General features: G+C 34.9%; 1 protein-coding gene across 1 annotated transcript in view; it reads right to left on the bottom strand.

Moving 5' to 3' along the window:
* Positions 1-20873, bottom strand: part of DOK6 (docking protein 6) — a 230938-nt gene that overhangs the window by 25052 nt on the left and 185013 nt on the right. The window contains exon 7 of the mRNA XM_088535650.1: positions 15821-15938. Within this exon, the coding sequence (XP_088391776.1) occupies positions 15821-15938 (118 nt within the window). The remainder of the gene's footprint in view (positions 1-15820; positions 15939-20873) is intronic.

Raw genomic sequence — 20873 nt, 5'->3', positions numbered from 1 at the left:
ATCGCTCTGCTACAGCTAGATCAAAACATAAAGGTTCTCATTGTTAGTAACTATAAAATAAGCCCGAGAGACAACTGAATGATTCTAAAAGAATAATAATCAGAGGAGAAATGAGTTTAATGCATATCCTCTTTCTCCTAGAATGTCCCCAAAACACAACAAAACTAAATCCAACCATGAAAATACAGTGGTTATTCAAAAGAAGCTTAAATCCTGGCACACAGTTTCTTGAAGGGAAGGACCCAAAGGAATATGGATTATTCACTTTTTGAAAACTAATCTTGCCAGAAAATATCTCACAATTAGATCCTCTCACTCCCACCTCCTCTTCCCTCCTTTCCCATCGCGAGCTATTTTAAGTCTACATTTGGCTTCTAAGACTGGTTCAGACTTTCAAGAAGAAAGATGAAATGGGAGTTTCATGTTAGTGAAACAAGTGTTAGCAGTTAGCAAAATTAAACATTTTTGAGGAATTATAATAAGAAATTAAGGCACAGTCTTCCATTAGATTTCAGGATCAGATATTAGCAATGTTAAATCACTCACATCCCTTTTTCCATCATGTACTAAAACAAAGATGGTGATGATGTATAACATTTCTCCAGGTCAGCCTGTTTCTCAGTGAGGACAAAAAAAGCTAGTTTCAGATATAAGTAGACTATTTCCAATAATTTTCATGGTAACTGCCTATCACACTCTTTCAGATGGAAGACTGAAAACGGAGATTTGGCTTCACAATCATTAAAGCCAGTCAAGCATCAATGCATCATTTGATCATATAGATTGCATCAACATCAGATTCACAAGTGCATTTATGTTGAATAAGCAAGAACATGCAGCAGAGTGCTTAGGCTAGCTTTAAGCCCTTGAATTTGCACTATACCAACAACAGGAAAAATGGCAGTACATGATGTGGTGTAAAATTAAAGTGAGATCCAGTCTGGCATAAAGTCTGCCTGCACCAAACTACTCATCAAAACATTTTGAATGAATTTAAACTGCTTTAAGGAGTTTGTGTCAGTTCAGCATTCTGAAATACATAGTCATAGCATTTCTTATCAGAAAGTGCCTTTCCATCAGTAGGCACTTTAAAACTGGAATTATTGTCTTGTCAAACCACTGTCCTATTCCATGCAGCAATGGGAACATAAGCAAACAAGGCAACATTTCAATCAAGACAATGCTAACACTTTTAATAATTTATATCTTTAAGTTACGCATCAATATCCATGCATGAATTCTTCTCCTATTAAAAATGAGCAAGCAAACAAACCAACCGCAAACATTTCTCATTAAATTAGAGCTCAAAGATAAAAAGTCTTTCAGCTTAAGAATTCTCATTAATATTATTCAACACGGGCTGGTAGGTAAAGTTCCTTTTTGTCCCTTGACTTTATTTTTCAGCCTACTGAAAAATAATTTTATGGTGAAGTCATGGTGAATATGAAAGGCCTGAACTGCATATTACCTTACAGAAGATCTCTGCAAAGGCATCTGTATTTCAATGTAATGATATGATGTTGCAATAACCATAACTCTTTCATTGTGATCATCTGGATGGGAAAATGTTGCCTTTTGTCATTGTGCTTCAAGTGCCTGTCATCAACATAGGCTCCCAGGCACCACATGGCAGCAAATGTGGCTACTACAATTTTCAGAGATCCTAGATTTAGTAAACAGAGATCTCATTTTGCAAATAGTGATGATACTAAAATAAAAATATCAGGGATTAATTTGTCATTCTCAAGAAAAGGATAAATTTACCTGGTAAATAAAAGAACTTTAGAATGAACAGAACAAGTTTCAAGTGAAAAATATTTTTAGCATGTTACTATGATAGCTACTTATAATTGTATTTATCATATGGCAGTTAAACAATACTAATGTAAACTATGGTAAAATAAACACTCATAGAGTAAGAATTTCGACATGAACTTCTGTAGCAGACAAACCTGTAGGGCTCTTCAGCAGAGCTATGCTGGTCTACAAAAGACTAGGATGTCACGAGTACCATCATTTGGTTCTGCCTCATGACCAGGAATACTGGACCTAGTTGTCACCAGCTATTGGAATTTCATAGACATCTAAGTAATAAGGAAAAATGCACTTATGATATTCTAAATAAAAATAATGTTACAAAGAAAATAAGATTTTTAAGTATATAAATGTTCAGTGGGCAACACACACTACAACACACAAAAGACAGGTTAAGAGTACCTATAATACCTACAAGAATACCTGAAATATGTTGTACATGGACATATATTTTCTGTGAAAAAAACATTTTTGAAAAATGTATTAGATAACAAAGTGCTCTGTTTAACTCAATTTGCATTATATAATACTTTTGATCTAACAAAACACTTCTATGCGGAAAAGACACTTGCATGTGAGTTTGATTCATTTTTGGCATTATTAAGTTCTTATTATATAACAGACAAGATCCATATTTGTATGTATTCCAGGTGTGGCACTTCTTCAGCTACACAATTTAGAGAAGATTTCAAACGTGAAAGAAAGTCTGAGCTATAACAAAATTAATTCATCCAAATTAATTAATGCATCCAAAATTAATTCATATAAAATTCATTATGGTGAAATTATAATTATATAAACAAGATTTGTATTAACGTGTGAATCTTACCTACAGTCATATATTTCATTTTGATCTCCACAGTGCTTTTTGTTTGCTTGTTCATTGTACAGATATAAAAATCCTGTTAAAATTTGTGAGAGAGATATCGGGAAATGGTGGATATATTCATATTGATGAGTTCTGCATTCTGTTTCTGTTTGTAAAAGTCAGTACAAACATCTTGAAATATTTCACTCTCATAAACACAATTGTGTAAAGGAGATATATATTAAAGGAGTGTAAAGGAGATATATAGCGCAGTGATCCAAGGATGATCAGGGGCCTGGAACATCTGCCCTATGAGGGAAGACTGAGAGAGCTGGGCCTGTTCAGCCTGGAGAAGAGAAGGCTGAGAGGGGACCTGATCAGTGTCTATAAATATCTCAAGAGAGAGAGTGAAGATGATGGGGACGGTGTCTTTTGAGTGGTGGCCACCGACAGAACTAGAGGTAACAGCCACAAACTGAAGCACCAAAAGTTCCACAGGAACTTAAGGAAAAATTTCTTAACAGTGAGGGTGACAGAGCACTGGAACAGGCTGCCCAGAGAGGTTGTGGAGTCTCCTTCCCTGGAGATCTTCAAAACCCACTTGGACGCAGTCCTGTGCCACGTGCTCTAGGTGACCCTGCGTGTGCAGGGGGGTTGGACTAGATGATCTCTAGAGGTCCCTTCCAACCTTAACAATTCTATGATATCTATGATTCTATGATATCTATTTTATACATATATATATATATATGTATACATATGTATGTAAATATTTACATTTCAAATGCAATAAACTATTTTTTTCTCCAAGGATAAAATCTCTTGAAATTTTAATGCCTTCAGGGCCACTTCAAAAAACAGCCAATCTACTAAAACTGCATGTACCCTAGCACAGTGTTATAAGAACAGTACTCGGCTGACGGATGAGAAACACCATAATAATTGCTAGATTTGACTGATTTCTCCCCAGACTGGTGAAAGCTGTGAATGCTGCGTAAAGAGTGAGACAGTGAGTCATATTACCTTTACATCTAAGGCAATTTACTTCTCTGGGGTCAGCAAAGATGGGATTCAAAGCTAATTCTTTCTATTGCTTCTGGATGAAAAATATTTGTAAGCAGCAGGTCGGCATTCACGGACTTTGGCTTTAGAGCTCCCACTGACTTAGAGCTGTTCTCAGGGAGATAAGGGGATCATCAGTCCCTTGCTGCTACGACTGAATATTGAAGCTCAGTGTAATGGTATGGACCCAGTCTCTAGGTATTAAGTTATACTGCAACAATATCTGTAGTGGGACAATTTCAAGCAATGTGATAGTACTAAGAGGGCTTTATTTAAACCATTCCCACAGTTTACTTTTTGTCTGATGACCTCTGTAGTGTAATAAAATACAGTACAAAAAAAATCCCTTTCATATATATATATATATATATAAATCAAAAGCAGTCAAACATGTAGAAGTTTATCAGAAAAAATATCTATTTCCTCATGTAGAAATCCTATTAAGGATCCATGACTACCAGAATAAAGCTAGACTACAGTCAAAAAGGCTATCCATAACCACACAGGTAACTGCAGAAGTGCTTGAAAGTGGCAGTATTGTTTATACTGCAGTAATCGGCTGACATGAGTTATTGAGGAAGGTTCTCATAGGTGTAGGTCAGCAGAGATTTTTTTTTTTCATGAGTGATGATCAATGGCAACAGCTGGAATGGAAGAGAGGCCCAGTGGCCTTAACAATAAGGAATCTCTCTTTCTTGAACTAGTTATGCGTATTTTCTCTTGCATGTTTGTGATTATTCAAACAAGCAAAATGAGTAAGCACCTCATATTCCTAGCAATGATATCATTTGAATTTTCTGAACATTTTTCCTTTTCATAACAGCTATGCACCAGCATAACTTCATTCATGTCCCTAGTAATGTCCCTGATTTACAGCAGCATAAGCAAAAAAAACAGTCACACTTTGAAGATAACAACTTACATCGTCTCCCTGTTTGGTATTTTATTACACAGTAAACACCACTGAAAAATTTATGGCTCACAGTTCTATATAAGGTTTGATGCACAACTAAGGTAATAAGAGAGTGTGAAGAGGTATCTTGAGCCTTTTTATATATTTCTTCAGGCCTGAGACATCTTGCTGCTGGTCCAACCCACAAGTATAACGTGGAACAGTTCTCTACTTTAGAAGACTGCTCATCAAATCAGGAAATCACATAAAATGATAAAGAGGCACCAGTAAAATCTCTTTTCATCATGGTCTTATACTGGATGAATAGAAGATACTGGTCCTGTAAGAGTTACAAGAAATTCACAGTCAGCAGCACTGGGAAGAGACCTTCCTAAAGATTTACTACAGAATTAAAGGACTTTTTGCTCGTGCTTAAAAAATAGTATATATTATGAACGAAAAAAACACCAACAAATACAGATAATATTCAGTATTTGTCACAACCAGAAGTCATTTGACAAAAACAGGCTATCTCAATTAATATATGGTGACAGTCAAAGAGGAGAACAACACTCTTCAGAAACAGATTCATGGACAAGCACTACAACAGATTGACACTTAAACCAAAATGCACGTACTTGATCAGAGGAAAGTGTTTCTATAAGAGGCATGAAAGGGATGAAAAACTGCTGAACTATTTCTCAGAATTAAATACCTGCTCTGATGAATGGGAAATAATGAGACAGTTGACAAAACCGAATCAAATACATTTCCACATCCTAACCCAGAACACATTATCTTTTCCATCATAAAACGCTTATGACATCAACTGTTTTGCAGTGATAGGACTGTCATCTCACAAATAGAAGCCCTGCAAAAGCGCTGAGATGCCCAGGAACAATATAACAGTAATAATGGAGAAAACAAGTGGCCAAAGTCTGTAATCAATCATTCAATCAAATGGATGCTGCATTTATAATAATTACAAGAAGAACAGACTTTTTCAATTAAAGCTCAAGCTTCATCATTTATGCAAACAGGCTCTGAGCTGTAATTTCAGCACCAGCGTCAGTGTGTACTCTCACACACAGGGATGTAGATAGATGAGGCACGGAGACAGCATATTTGAGTACCTGCATCCCGGGTTTGATGTCATCAGTCCATGAGCAAGAAAGTAGGAAATCCGAAGCCTGATGTAGGCAAGCATATGCACACAGAGGGACTACTCTAGCATGTCTGTGTGGGAATTGAGGTAGAAAACATTGTATTATGGTTATCGATTTATATACATTTTGGAAAAGTAGGAAGATGAGGTATAAAGTACAAACCATGTTGTTCCCAAGTGGGAATGGAAGCCAAAGGCAGATAAAAGGTGGAGAGCAGCCAGAGCCTTAGTTTTGGGCTATAGAGGAGAGGTCTGAGCAGCTGCAGCAGCTCAGAGAGACCAGCAGTGCAGCTGGAGGTTGCTGTCCTGGGGAAAATGGATGGGCAGCTGCAATGCTATGCCATCCTCAGGCTAGCCTGAGCGCTGGCATTGCCGCACACGGCAAATTATGGGACTATAATGTACAGACATCAAAGACAGCCATAAAGATACTTTCATTTTAAGCTCACTCTCCAAGTAGGGCTTTTGCTGAAGAAAAGTTTTTGTTTTCAACAATTTTGGTTGCTTTTTTTTTTTCAACAGCTGAACTAAAAACTCATACTGCTGAGGGCCTCACCTCCAACCTGCAGTTAAGACTTGGCATGGCTTCATGCTCTGTTACTCTGCACTAAGTCCTTTATGTGGAAGTTATTAGTAAGAGCACAAGGAAGGACGGAACTCTTCATATTTATTAATGCACATCCACAGCATTCAATCACATGTCCCTCAACAGCTAGCTCCACGTTTCCTATTTCTACAAAGTCCTGTCTCATCTCTTTTTCCAGTCCAACACCACATTTTCCTTTCTTCCCTAAGCTTTATAACTCAGAAGATTTCATTTGTTTTTGAACTTAACAAACTCTTTATTAAAATCCAGTCCCAATAGGTGTCTTCACAGAGTTTTAAAGGACAAAGATAAAAATGTATCCAACAGCCAAACAGCAAACACTTCAGGAGCTGCAAGGAGCCTGCAGACTGCAGCCATGCTTCACTTCCAGTTTGGGAAAAGTTTAAAAACTTTGGTGAATGATTGCTAACTCTGAATTGGGATGGAACCCTATTATTATTCATAGTTATTTCTTCTGTGAAATTTATTTTAGTGTCTTACAGTGTATCACTTTGATCAAATAAAATGTTGGCAAGATATAAACATTCACCAAGATGAAAAAAGATGAAAGTCTTTCTGAATAAGCAGAGAATGAAAGAATTTTTAAGATTTTTTTGTTCTTTTTTTTACTCTCTACTCAATAATACTGTGATTTTTTTAATCAGTTTTGCACGGCTAAAATTCAATATGCAGTTTTAAAGAATACATTATCATGGCTCAATAGAATTGAACATAGTAGTATGTTGTCCATTGTGCTTAAACTGTCATCATCATGAAAATAAATCAGACTGCAATAACATCAGATTCTATGTCATGTGCTGCGAATGTTGTCATCTCAGTTCTTTTAAAGATCAGTAAAGTGAAGTATACATGATGGGCAATCTTAAAAAAAATAAGATATTGTATTTGAGATTTTATGACACTTTTTATAACAAATATTATCCAAAGTGTTTAATAAGCAATTAGTCAAGGTCAATGCTATCTCACTTTGGATAGCGAATAAATCAGATGTTTACATTATGCCATTTTATCTCACAAGCATTAGAACATTGAAGGGAAGTGTATGTTTTTTCACTCAGAAAAGCAAAAATACAAGCATCTGCACTTGAAAACATTAAGAGTGGGTTCTACTCCCATTATTGTTGGAAAGGTTGATATTAGTAATATTCTACCACTCTGTCCATTATAAAGGCTATTTTCAAAAATTTCAACTTTTCTCCATTCTAAGGATTCTTGCTAACATTTTCAAAGGTTATCTCAATTTCAGTCTTCTTTACATTCTTTTAAAATTAATTATTGCCAGGAAAAAGTTTATGATTTTTATAGCACTGTTCAAAAGTTTAAGAAAAACTGTTGTTTTGCCCAGGTAGATTTTGCCCAAATCACAAGAGCTTTTTTTTTGTTTTGTTCCTCTCTTACTACAGGGTTTTAATGAATCCATGATTTCGAGTCATAATTTGACTAGAAGATACAGTCTGTCAGAATATTTCAATTCATTTGAAAGTACACAAATGAACTATTTAAGTTTAGCGACAATCATTGTGATTCCAATTTTGAAGACACACAACATAAAATGAGATAGCTAGATAGCCAGAGCAAGCAGGACCCATTGGTGAAAAGATTTGATAAGAAAACACAATTTGCATGAAACTGGCCTCTGTCAAATATTTCAATTTTCTCTAGAATAAATGTAGCAAAACCTGTTTTGCTCAGGCAATCCAATACTGACTGACAACTAGCAGTTGTACACTTGGTGGTGCCCATTTCCCTGCACCATATTCTCTGTTTGATCTACATCTCTCCCAGCATAACGCAGGTCTTCCTTGTGTTTTTTGATACATTTTGTGTGACCAGCTGATGGTAGCGTTCCAGCTTCAATCAGTAGCATGCACGTTGTCTCAAGCTAACTCAGAACAAGTATTTTGGTTTTGGTGAGAGGTGGGTCATGGGAAAAACTTAAATTGCTTCTCATATTAACACTGTGTGAGAAGCTAGCACCACCACATATTCATAAAGTCATTACCAAAGACAAAATGTGTGTAGTTAACACTAGAAAACACTGGAGTCCAATGACTTGGATGGTTTCTAGTTCAGCAGGAAGTATCCTTGCTGACAAGCGATCTCACTGGAATACCATCTACCATCACAACATAGGCCTTAAATGAAATCAGAACTTTTGAATTTGACAACAAATTATGCTTTATTAATTTTTTTTGGCTTTCTTCCCTGATTTTCATGGCTCATAATTGCAAGAACCTCTTACCTCAGCAACCATTTATCAGAATGAGGAGGAATATGTCAAGAAACTCTTTAGAGCTTTTCAGTAATGCTCTTAATTAGCTGGAGCAATCGCTGTTGAACAAAATGAAGTTCTCCTTTCCTTTTACTAGTTTCTGCATAAGACTCCTCACATTTCCAATATGTCATTTTAAAATCGGTCTAGTTTTTATTAGAGTAAGCATCATAATAAGACTTCATAGCAAATATTTTTGGAGAGGATATTAATACAAAGAGGAAGTGTAGTCGTTGAATCGTAATCTAAATTTCTCAAAATATTGAAGTAAATTTTACCTCAAACCTATTCTGAATTCTAAAATCACTTGAGGAAACTCTGTTTTCCCTAAGACCATGCCAGGAAGAAGTGGGAGAACAGCCAAAATACTCAGAAAATCTGGTGAGCTATTACTTCCTCCAGCAGTTTCTAGGGGAATGTAATAAGACAACATACTAACTTGATTAAACTATAATGTGTTCTTCCCTCCCACCCTGCTTTATTTTTGGCAGTAAGCATCTAAAAATATGAATTTTTCATAATGAGTGAAAAAGAGAAGAAGGAAATAATACTAAGCAGGTATACATTTTCTTTGCTATTCTCACATGCACTCTTGAAATACAAAATCATAGAATCATAGAATGCTCAAGATTGGAAGAGACCTCTAGAGATCATCTAGTCCAACCCCCCTGCACACGCAGGGTCACCTAGAGCACGTGGCACAGGACTGCATCCAAGCGGGTTTTCAAGATCTCCAGAGAAGGAGACTCCACAACCTCTCTGGGCAGCCTGTTCCAGTGCTCTGTCACCCTCACCGTCAAGAAATTTTTTCCTTAAGTTCCACTGGAACTTTTGGTGTTTCAGTTTCTTGCCATTTCCTCTAGTTCTGTCGGTGGTCACCACTGAAAAGAGGCCAGCACCATCCTCTTCACTGCCTCCCTTGAGGTACTTATAGACACTGATCAGATCCCCTCTCAGCCTTCTTTTCTCCAGGCTGAACAGGCCCAGCTCCCTCAGCCTCTCCTCATAGGGCAGATGTTCCAGGCCCCTGATCATCCTTTAATGAAATATCTTCTTGTATCAATGAAACAGAATAATAAAATAATAATAAAAGACAACAGCTAATGCTATCCAAAGAGTAATGTGGATCTATATCTTATATGTTACTCGACCTCCACTTTGTATGTCTTCCTCATGAAGACAGGGAGTATAATTATCTAAGTCAGTGATTGTTGTTGTTGTTGATTTTTAACTCTTGGAGACATTTGAGCTGCAGGGTATTTCCAATGGTGACATAAACTGTTTGATAGCATGTATGAACACGATTTTTTATGGGGACTTTCTAAGAGATAAGTTAGCAGAAATATATCCCTTCCATCCGCTATGCAGCAAGGATCACAGGTTGAAGGTTGTCCTCTTTCTAAAGAAAGAATAATGTCATAATTTCAGATCTGAAGCGAGATAACTACAACATTAAGAGTTGTCTGTTTGTCTCAAGAGAGGAGAAAAAGAACATTTTAAAATAATTAAGAGATAGGAATGAAATTAGATTATCTTGGGATATATAGAAAAGACTTCATTTTTGTGCTATCAATATCTGGATGCAAAACACTGGAGAACTGTTCAACAGTGCAATCTTGCATAAAGTGATTTCACAAAAGTATGCACAGGATATGGACAATACACCTAGGTCAGGAAAGATAATTGTAAAATGACAGCTCATTTCCTTTTATATAGCACGATAAACTCTTGGCAAAAGCAAAAAAAAGACAAAAAAATCGGACTGTTATTGATTAGGCTCATGAAGTTACAGGTTGCCAAGAAGTGCAAATTTGGTTTTCTTCTAAAAGAAGAAAAAAATCACTGAATGGTCTACCTATAATACACAGTCCATGTAGAGTAGATAAGAAAAAGCCCTGGATTTTTTTTTTTATTAGGTTTTGAACCAAAAGTAAAAATCAACAATGTCATTACAGTAACTCTTGACTGCAGCCATTGAATTAGGAAATATAAACGGACAGGAATATATTTTAATGCTTCCTTTATATAAACCTTAATGAAATGGACTAAGAAAAAAAAATATAAAGTGTTAAAAACCCAGTTATTTAGTATTTAATATTTATTTTTAAATTGTATTCTTATCGTAAATAAAAAAATCACTTTTTGCTTAAAATTTATCGCAAGAAGATTAACAAGCCATGAAGCGATGAATTATTTTGCAGAGAATTTCAAAGCTCCAAAGGGCCAAGTCTGCTGCATAAAACTGAAGAAGCTACCTAATATAGCACTTTTAAATAATGTAGATCCTCTATAGTCTGTACTCAGAAAGTATTGAGTTTTAGGTGTACCTTATTCATACATCAAATTTCACAGGCTTCATTTTCCTAATGTGAAAGTCCTTCCGAAAGATTCAGCAAAGGAAACAGCAAGGTGACAAGCTATGATGCAATTTTGCTTTAGCAGGTGGTAGATACTTGCTGAAATATTGTCGAGTAATCAGATTTAACAGATACATTCTAAAATTTTATAGCATTTTTACCATTCTGGCATCAAGATTACGTGGGGAAACGACTTCTGTGCTCTGTGGCTGGGCATATGAACAAACAATGAAATGCCAAAATGATGAATGCCTTCTAATTCATTTTACACACTTTAATTTGCAGAAAACTGCAGGAACACATAGGAAATTCCTGAAGGATTAGCCTAAGTAGGTTTGCACAGAATGATGCAAACCCTTCCACATATTTAGGATCTTGGATATTCTGTGATTATTTATAATTACCTATCAGCCTTGCTACTTTGGAAGGGCTGGAAATTTATGTAGCTGGCAGAAAGCATTTGCATATGCCTTTAACTTCTATAAATCAACACAAAACAATATTCTTGTTTAAATTTATTCCAAAATAAAAGAGAAAAAAAAAGAAAAAGAAAAAGAAAAAAAGAGACAGGCTACACCCAATAAGTCCGCAATACAAAGAGTGATGCAGGCTGGCTTACTGAGCCCAGAGGCTCCCCCCGTTTTGAAGAAGAAAAGCAGATTTATGTTTCTTGCATCTTTAGTACTAGCTAGAAAAAATAATTTTCTTAGAGACAAAATTTCTACCAACTTCATGGACACCAGCTCTCTTTCTGGGTCTTTTTGTTTTTGGCATATACTTAGAAGTTCAAGTGCTGCTTTTGGCTTAAATCCTATCCCACTGAAGACTACAGTTTTACTTTTTGAAATTCTTCCATCTCCCATCACAATCTAACTCTCAGCAGGCACATTTAGAGCATTTCTTCAGTTTTATTTAATTGCTCTCTCATGGATTTACAATGAAATCTGAGAAGCAATTTCTGTTTCTAAGATTTCTGTGGATAAAAAGGCATTATTGTTTGCTTTAAAGGGAAAACAGGCAAGGTGTTATTGGTGCAATCCTTATACAAGTACACATTTCCTTATGTGAATAGAAAAGAAAGAAGGATTACTTCTTTCATAAATTCTTGCAATAATTCTCAGAATTCTTTCATAGAAAGAATGACTACTTCTGTGCGTAGGTGTTCACCACTGAGAACGGATAGCAAAAGCAAAGTCCAAACAGGGAAGATGAAGCAGAATCATCCAAACAGGGTGAATGAGAGTAATATCTAATCTTGAATTTCTTGGAGAAGGGCCAAACTCTAATTAGATTTGCCGAACCAATTTCCTCAGGGATTTTAATAAACGCAAATAAAAAGCTAGTGTGGATTTTTAGGCTAACATTTTATTTGGTCTTATTTGTTTAAAATTATCCAAACTGTTTAAAATTTTCTTCACCTAAATTCTGTAGAGCAAGAAATACTATTAAGTTAAAGTTAGCTTAAAATCATTCTGCAATTCTTTTACATTCTAAGCAAACTTAAACTCCAGAAAGCAAAATTTTAAATTATAATATGCATTAATGTTATCCATTATGATTTGTTGTATAAGAAGACATTCATTTTGTTTCTCAGTTTTTAATACCGTGACCTTGTGAAACAGTGCTAAACCACAGGCCAAAGACCAAGAGTAATAAACAGTGAGTTGTGAAGGTAGATACATCTTTTCCTCAAGCTTATATGCATGCTTGATTTGCTTATATTTTGCTGTTTCTTATGTGTGATTTTAGTTGGCAAAGTTGCTCTTGGCTTTTGAGTTTTGTTTTCCTGTAAGTTTAGGAGAACATAATATATTAATGAGAGGTATCTTCTGTTGCGCTCTAATTCTTTATACAGTAATTTATTATTCATAAAAAATGTAAAACTTATTTATGCTTATGTGTGTACACACTAAGATCACCATATGATAAGAAAGGGTAAAACATTTTTATTTATTCATTGCTCAAACTATTTTATGTTAAAAGTCTGCAAGGACTTAAAGGTACAATCTGGATTATATGCAAATTTCAAAAACAAGCATTGTGATTTGTAAAGCCATGGGTGTCATGTCTTTTAAGTGAAATTACTTCAGAAGTTCAGTAGTATTCAACCTGGTGGCTGTACCAACTTAGTGTTATTTATCTGTGTAACACTGATTTCTTTTATTATTATTATTATTATTTTTATTGTGCAAAACAGTGAGGCTTGCACCATGGTGATTGATAGGCTGTTCTTGGTAAAAGCCAACTGTTGAGCTGTTCCTATTGACAAGATTAATAAGACATCAAAAACACTGTTTTTCTCTTATAAGTGTAATCAAGGACTGAATAAAGTAATCAAGTGCAAGGAAAGCACAAATGGATCTATAAAACCTAATTTTAAGATACTTTGTGAAATCTTAATGTGTAGGTCAGTTTTTAAAAGTCTTTTCAGGTCTTTAAGTGTTAATGGCCAGATGGAGAATTTTAAGCCCAATACATATTTATTGAATTGCTTTTTCTCCTATGAAATATATATATTTATATATATATATTTAAATCCACCTTCTCACTCTACAGCATATTCATTATCATATCAACTCACACTAGTAATTAAGTTAAATTCTACTTCTAAATAACTCCCAAAGAGCCAATTTATCTAAGGTAGTATGAGCACATATTCATTACTCCTTACACATCACCAGCTGTTATTATTAAATGCCAATCACTTCAGACTGCAAGTTTGAAATAATTGCAATTATGGAAACACTTTTATACTGTATTTAGCACTGAGTTTGGATGTTGTTTTACTGATACTGACAATAATTTGGATATGGGTAAGCACCACCCAAGTAAATTCATTTTAGAATTGACAAGATATTCAGAGGAAAATGTGGAATTACCATGTTCATTTCATGAATGTAAAAAGCTTTGTCATAAATGCACGTGAAGTGCAGAATAAAGTTTGATGGATTTTTGTCTGGAGAAAACATGTCCTTTCTGCAGATGTAGCTTGCCTTTTCACACATACAGGAGAAGAGCAGCAGAAAGTGACTTTTCCCATGGCAACAGCCCATCTCAGCTGGCTGCTGTCCTAGGAGAGTGTGGAAGTGATGCTCACACTCTGCTCCCTCTCTACCCACCCTTGTCTGCTGCACAAAGACTACCAACATGAGCAGGTAGCTAAAGGGATATGTCATGCTCCCTTAGGCTTCTGCACGAATACTTCACCTTTAATCGGTTGTAAGCTTTGCTGCAGGCAGTTCAAAGAGGTCTTCACTATGAAGAGTAATATTACTGCATGTCAAACTCGAGTAACCAGAAGGAGAGGACACTGCCCTTTGCATGCATTTCTTAGCTCACCAATAAAACTGAACTAGTCTTTCCTGAGATCTACTACAGCACACTTTCAAAAGTTTCAATCACCACAGTACATGTAAGAGAAGTGAAAAATTTGAGTTAGATTCAGGATTTATTAACCTTGTGTTTCAGTGGGAGTGTGAATAAAATCTGCATACTTCCCCAAAGTGGAATTCTTGTGTTTCTAATAATACACTTCCAACATGCTGCCTCCTGCAAAGCCAGTTGATACACATGTTGAGATATGATTTATATTCAAAGTTTAGCTTTCCTGAATTATACTGAATTAAAACTGTCATTTACAAGACACAAAAGATATGGCAAGGAATGAAAAACATTCCAAATACTTCTCGTTTTGTAATTATAATGCATGTTTTTCATCCTTTGGCCAAAGGGAAAGTCCATCAAGAATATAACAAGACTAACTGTAACAGATCTACAAATATATCTTTTCTTTCAAGTTCTACCATGTTCATGCAAAACTATCAGTCATATGAGGAATAACATTTAAGGTGATGTACAACATTTTTCACAGACAACTTCTGGAAGGTATTTTCTTCAATTTCTGTGACAATTTACAATGTAAAACATCTCAGATCTTTCATTTATGTCCTGCATTTCACTTAGTTTTATGAAAGTAATTAAGTAATACATTTCTTGGACTAGATACTGTTGTTTTTGAGCAATTTCTAACCTTCTATCATAACTGTAAATTGATTAGGCAAACAGCACATTAAGAAAGAATTGAAATGAAATACTTAAGGCTTTGTCAAGTAACACAAAGGAGTATGTTGACAAAAGCCTGTTCTTTTTTGAAGTGAAAAAGCACTGTTACTTAAGGTTTACAATTTAAATGTAATAAAAAGTTCAATCTCCTAAAAGATATCAATCAATTTCAGCTTAAGAGAAGTAAATCATCATCGAGCAATGTTATTTATCACATTTAAATTCTTACACAAATACCTTAGAGTCCAACCAAAGAGAATTGGAGACAGAAAATGATGATATATATATACAAACATATATACATATAGCAGACATGTAAGTTTGCCAAACAAAGCAGACCATATATATGGCTCTCTAAGCAAATTCACCCACAGTAGCTCTTATTCCTAGAATTATTTTGCTTTAATCTTGAAACTCATACAGCCACTTTATGTAGATTTAATTGGGCACCCTGAGGTTAGCTTCTGAAATACACACACAGTCTTATTGGAAGAAAAATACTAAAACACTCTGGCATTCATTAGCTAGTGAGAAGCTACATTGTGCCAAATTGGCTATCCATTTTTATGTAGTGATTTGGGGAATAATTTTCACCACTAGTTTATGAAATGACTAAAAGAAACCTGCTTTATGTAGATTTGGGAATCCTGCTGAGGTTGCTGACAAATGATAAACTGAAATAGAGAGAAAACAACCAATGCAAACAAAAAGCAATTTGCATAAATTTTGATCAAATGGAAGGAAGCTAATGGACATTGCATTTATTTATAAGACGCTTGCCTTGTAAACTGTAGATTTCTCCAACGCTGTTCTGCCGGGTGATGTGATGCCAGTATGCACTGCGAGGAAGGGAGATTGACTTGGATAATGTCATTGGTTCAGACAGACTGGTCTGGAGCTTAAAAAAAAAAAGCAAACAAATGTCAGATCATACATGACTACACTTGATAAGTTAAATCTCTAGACTTCGAATTGCACCAGCATTGTTAGGAAAACACAATTTACTGAATTACTATATTTTTTATATTATCATTTACAGCGTGTAATATCCATCAGCACTGTCAGCACTGTAAACACTCAGAAAAGCCTTGCAAGAGACTTGAATATCCATGCTTGGTTGTTTAAGTTTGTAAGCAGAGGTTTATTAACATATAGGAATATGTCCCTATTTGTCTACAGCTACTTCTGCTGCTGCCAGGATTTTGTTATTTTTTTCTGAAACTTTGCAACAGTGACCAATTAGAATATATCTGAAATCTGAACCCCCCAACAATTGTATTTCTTTCTAGTTATTTTACCTGCAAATTGGATAGACTATCAAGAAAGATGTTCAGACAACATCTGAGCAACCTAGCAGAGATTTAGTAACCTGAAGTCATTAACCTCCTAAGCTACCTTTCAAGTGCCAGCATCTCAACACCAGTTGCAGGTTATAGCCTCAAGAGCAAATCTCCCCAGTCAGGGAGGCTTGATCTACCAAAGCAGTGAGCTGCATGGTAAGTGTGCATATATACAGGAGCGAGGCCAGAGAAACCTGTGGCAGCAACGTAGACTTTAATAAAGGGAGTTCTGTCTCCAAATGTTCTAAAGATGCAACCTGGGGACAGAGAAAGTGGAGGGACAGAGAATTTTGAAAACAGACAATGTTTTGGAGAAATCTATCTCTCATCCCTAATAAAACAGAATTTATCTGCAAAATTTATGCATCTCTGGCTGTGCATTTTACATTTTTTTAAAGCCAGGGTTAGATTCTGCAAACTACTGTTGCATTTTATATTTTTTAAACGGTAGTTTGCAGAATCTAACAAATCACTAATACTCTGTGGAGCATGTCACGGGATGGCTGGGAGGATCAACACTAGACTCCATGTCTAATGAGCTAGAGGGGAAAGCCCCTTACACTGAGGAACAAGGCCAGGAAGGTGAGAGCGGATCTCTGACGGGCTGTGTCTGAAACCCACATCTTCAGTGAGTCCAGCTGCAGCACAGAAGGTATCTATCCAAGCTCTGGGTCATTTATTGCAGGCTAATGAAAAACTCCAAGAGATTCCTCCTTCAGAAACATAATGACACATTCAAAAAGTCATTTTTACAGCTGCAGACTGATGATATTCTATAATAACACCCTGGAGGCAGGACACCCAAAAGATCTACGATTATTTCATTTTTGAGTATTAAGACACACTGATGTGTACCAATTTTGATGTCAGAGCAACCTATTATAATTACCTAAGATGCTGCCTTCTTGAGAATCATCAGCAGAATGACTCCTAGTTCTTTTCTGCTCATTTATTGCCAAATATAAAATTTAATTTCTCATTAGTGCAGGCCACCAATGGAAACATGGAATACGAATCATTTAGTAACAGCAGAAGAATTATTCTGCGAGTTATTTTACTATGCTAGTATAACAAGGCTTTGTAGGGTAGGAAAAATAGATAATATTAATTAATTTTAATATACAAATGATTCCCTTGTAATTTATTCACAAAAAAACTAAATTCTAGTCTTGAGGCAATAGACAAAGCTCTTTATTGGTACACACTCTGAACAAATTAATTCCAGTAAGGAAAAACACTTTTGCTATGGTTCAGTGTCTCAGAGCTAAAGGCTTTAAAAGACTTAAAATCCATTCTTGCCATAAATTAAAGTAAGAAGCACTGAGGTACAAGAATCACAATGGAAGCATTTGCAGTACTGTATTTTCTCAGTTTCTCTAATATGAGAACAACTTCTGATACCAACATTTGGACAAGAAGTATCACCTCATGTATGCTAGTATCACAGATGAACTAAATTTCTTTGGGCATTCTACAGAGAGAAAAACATTTTATATTTAATGAAAGTATCATGTTTAGAAAAAGAATAAAAATCTTTTAATGTCAATTCATTTTAACATGAGATATAAACCATATATACCATAAAATATAAACATTACAATTGAAGACTTATTTCTCCATGAATTTCCTTTTTCCATTAAGTTCATCTTATTAGATTCTAGATTCTTATTAATTGAGATTTTCCTTTTAATCTTTTATATCAATATTGAAAAAACACATATTAATGGTCAAATGCAAGTGGAAAATCAATGAAAGTGATAATCAATGACAGAGCAAATTACAAATTACCCTTCACAAAAAAAAAATCAGATTTTACCACAGAAAACTGAAAAATAAACTGGCAGAGACTTACTTTTTTTAAGAGAACATCTCATGTGCCAGACAGTGGGTGTTTTAGAGAAAAACTTGTAGTCAACGTGCGAAGAAAACAGCCATATAAACATAGATAAATCACTTAAAAACACATTGGTATATAATTTTTTGCCATATTATTTATTGCAGCGTAATGTGCAGAGATCTATTTCAGGATCTATTTTCTGCAAGTTCAAATGATCCTGTTATTTAACAATGTTAAAAAAAAAAAAACCCAAAACTATATGCAGAATGCAGATCAGGAAAGATGATCTAGAACTGTTTACTTTTTAAATAATTAGCCTCTCAGGTTTGAGGCTCCTACTGCTCCGCACTATCATCGGAAGAGATCATGATGGATAAGTTTAAAGTCCTTATCCTAGATACTTTTCTTACCTTTGTCTTCTTACAAAGACAAACAAGCAAACAAATAAAATCCCCAGAACAAAAAACTTCTGCTCAATCTTTTTTTTCTGAATCAGCTAACTCAGAGAGCATCTCCCTAAGGAAAAGCAAGTAAACAACCTTTCATTTTAATCTCTAAACATACATACCTTAAATTTCCTACATTTATTTTTTCCTGCCTTTAATTTAACCTATCTTTACAAATTATTTCCCCTATCTCCTCAACCTTACATATCACTTACTTACTTACAAAATTTAATCTAAGCTTCTCCACATGGATCCCGTTTTCTATAGGTCACCATTGGGTAGTGTACTTGCAACACCAGCACTCTTCTCAGGATCCAGCAAAACAGACTCAGATGCATTAACATCAGCTGTTCAGAAGCAGCTCATAATAGCAGAGGTAGCACAGGCACTTAGAAAAACAGAAATGCTTTCCTCTGCAAAGGAACATATCTTAATCGTTTGTGACTAGGTACAGAAATACAGAGAAAAACAAAACTAGTATTCCAAATCAAGCATGCTAATACAATAATGTAGCATTAACTAAAATATTAATCTAGAATGATTTTGCTACAAATATTTCCCAAATGTAGTACGACTTAAGAAAACAAAAAACATAACTCAGACTTTTCCGCCCAGTTTATGAGGGAGAAAATGATGGTGTAATTAGAACTGGGATGAAAATAAAAGTAGAAATGAATACATCAGTTTCACATCAACCCGGGGATTTTTTGGTGGGAACATAAAAAAAAATCTTGATTGAAATGTTTATTTTATCTGATAAGAATTTGCACAGAGGTTAGGTTTCCTCCAGTTATTTGAATTGCATGGTGAACACTGCTTTTCTTTCCTGGTTATCCAAAATCTTTAGTCATAAAACGCCTTTCCATTGCCATGACAACTTTATAATTCTTAAAGGACTATTTGGTTAAAGTAGAAACAAGAAAAAAAATCTATAAATGCCTCACTGTAGGTTGTTCTCAATATTTTTCATTATTGTTCTTTCATGAAACAAGGCTTAAAGGCTAAATTTACTTTTAATTCCCATAGGCCAACTCCAGTGAGTTAAATATATTTGTTACTCTGATTTCAGTTAAGAATACAATTCCAAGAATGGAACCTATTAAATTTATTAGGACTCTGAGCTTTGATCTGTTTAGCATAATATTCTCTTGTTTTCCTTTCACGTTAAAAAAGTCAAAAGAATGAAAGTGACAGAAAATAATGCTTGGCTTGGGGAGAAAAACAGAGCAATAAACAGATCATTCAATTTTTTAGCCTGCAATAGAGTGAAGTCGCTCTTTACAGATACATTTTGCAAATAGGTTATTTTATTATGGATAAAAAAGACCAGCTCATTTCTCACTACAGTTTTTAAATAAATAGGAAGAGAACCAGGTCACAGAAAATTAATGAGAATTAAAGAATAGTGTAGAAGAAGGAATAAAATCTCCTTCACTATTTAGATTCTTTTTCTTTATAATTCTAAAGAAAGCTCTATTTTGTGTTATGCTTTGAAGATGAAGAATAGTCAAGAAATATATTTCACTTATCAATTGTCCACTAGCTGAGAATAGAAAAATATTGATTCATTTCACTTGCATTCACAAAGAGGAATGACTAGCATTTAGGGATTTTAAGGATCACACAATCTAAGTGGTAGCATCAGCTGAGCTTGTGTTATAGAATAAGCAAGAGAAAAGATGTAAAACATCTATTAAAAAAAAAAAAAGACTTTAAATAATGATTAAGGAAGAAGTGTCATGTTTACCTTTATTTACAATAGCAAACCCTGTTGCCTTTTGTTCATCTGAGAATCTACCAGGGCACACAGATCTATTCTACAAAAAAAAAAAAAAACTCCCATCCTTTACTCCGAGGTAGATTATTCTTTCTAAAGCATAGAGTTTTGTCCATTTCTATTGAATTTTATTTTTTTCTTCCAAGCAGTTTATCCAGCTGGTCATCCTCAATTCTAACTCTCTTAAATAACCCACTTCCATATTGTTTTATCCATGTTAAGATCTGCAGATTTAATAAAAGATTGTGCCTTCATCCAAGTTTTCTAAAAAATGCTTAATAGAATTGGATGCAGGATATATTCCTATGAATGTCTAATCAGTGCAATCTTTTCTTTAATAATGTATTATTAATAATTACTTGACTCTGTGATTTTCCCATAACCTTAAACAACCTCACTTAGGTTGATTATGAAATAATCCTGTATTACTTGG

This window comes from Tinamus guttatus, unplaced genomic scaffold (assembly GCF_059628265.1).
Source record: "Tinamus guttatus ecotype Peru unplaced genomic scaffold, ASM5962826v1 Tinamus_guttatus_pri_ptg000639l, whole genome shotgun sequence".
NCBI classification, from domain to species: domain Eukaryota; kingdom Metazoa; phylum Chordata; class Aves; order Tinamiformes; family Tinamidae; genus Tinamus; species Tinamus guttatus.
Note: the sequence above shows the minus strand (reverse complement) of the source record. Positions and strands in the feature narration are given on the sequence as shown.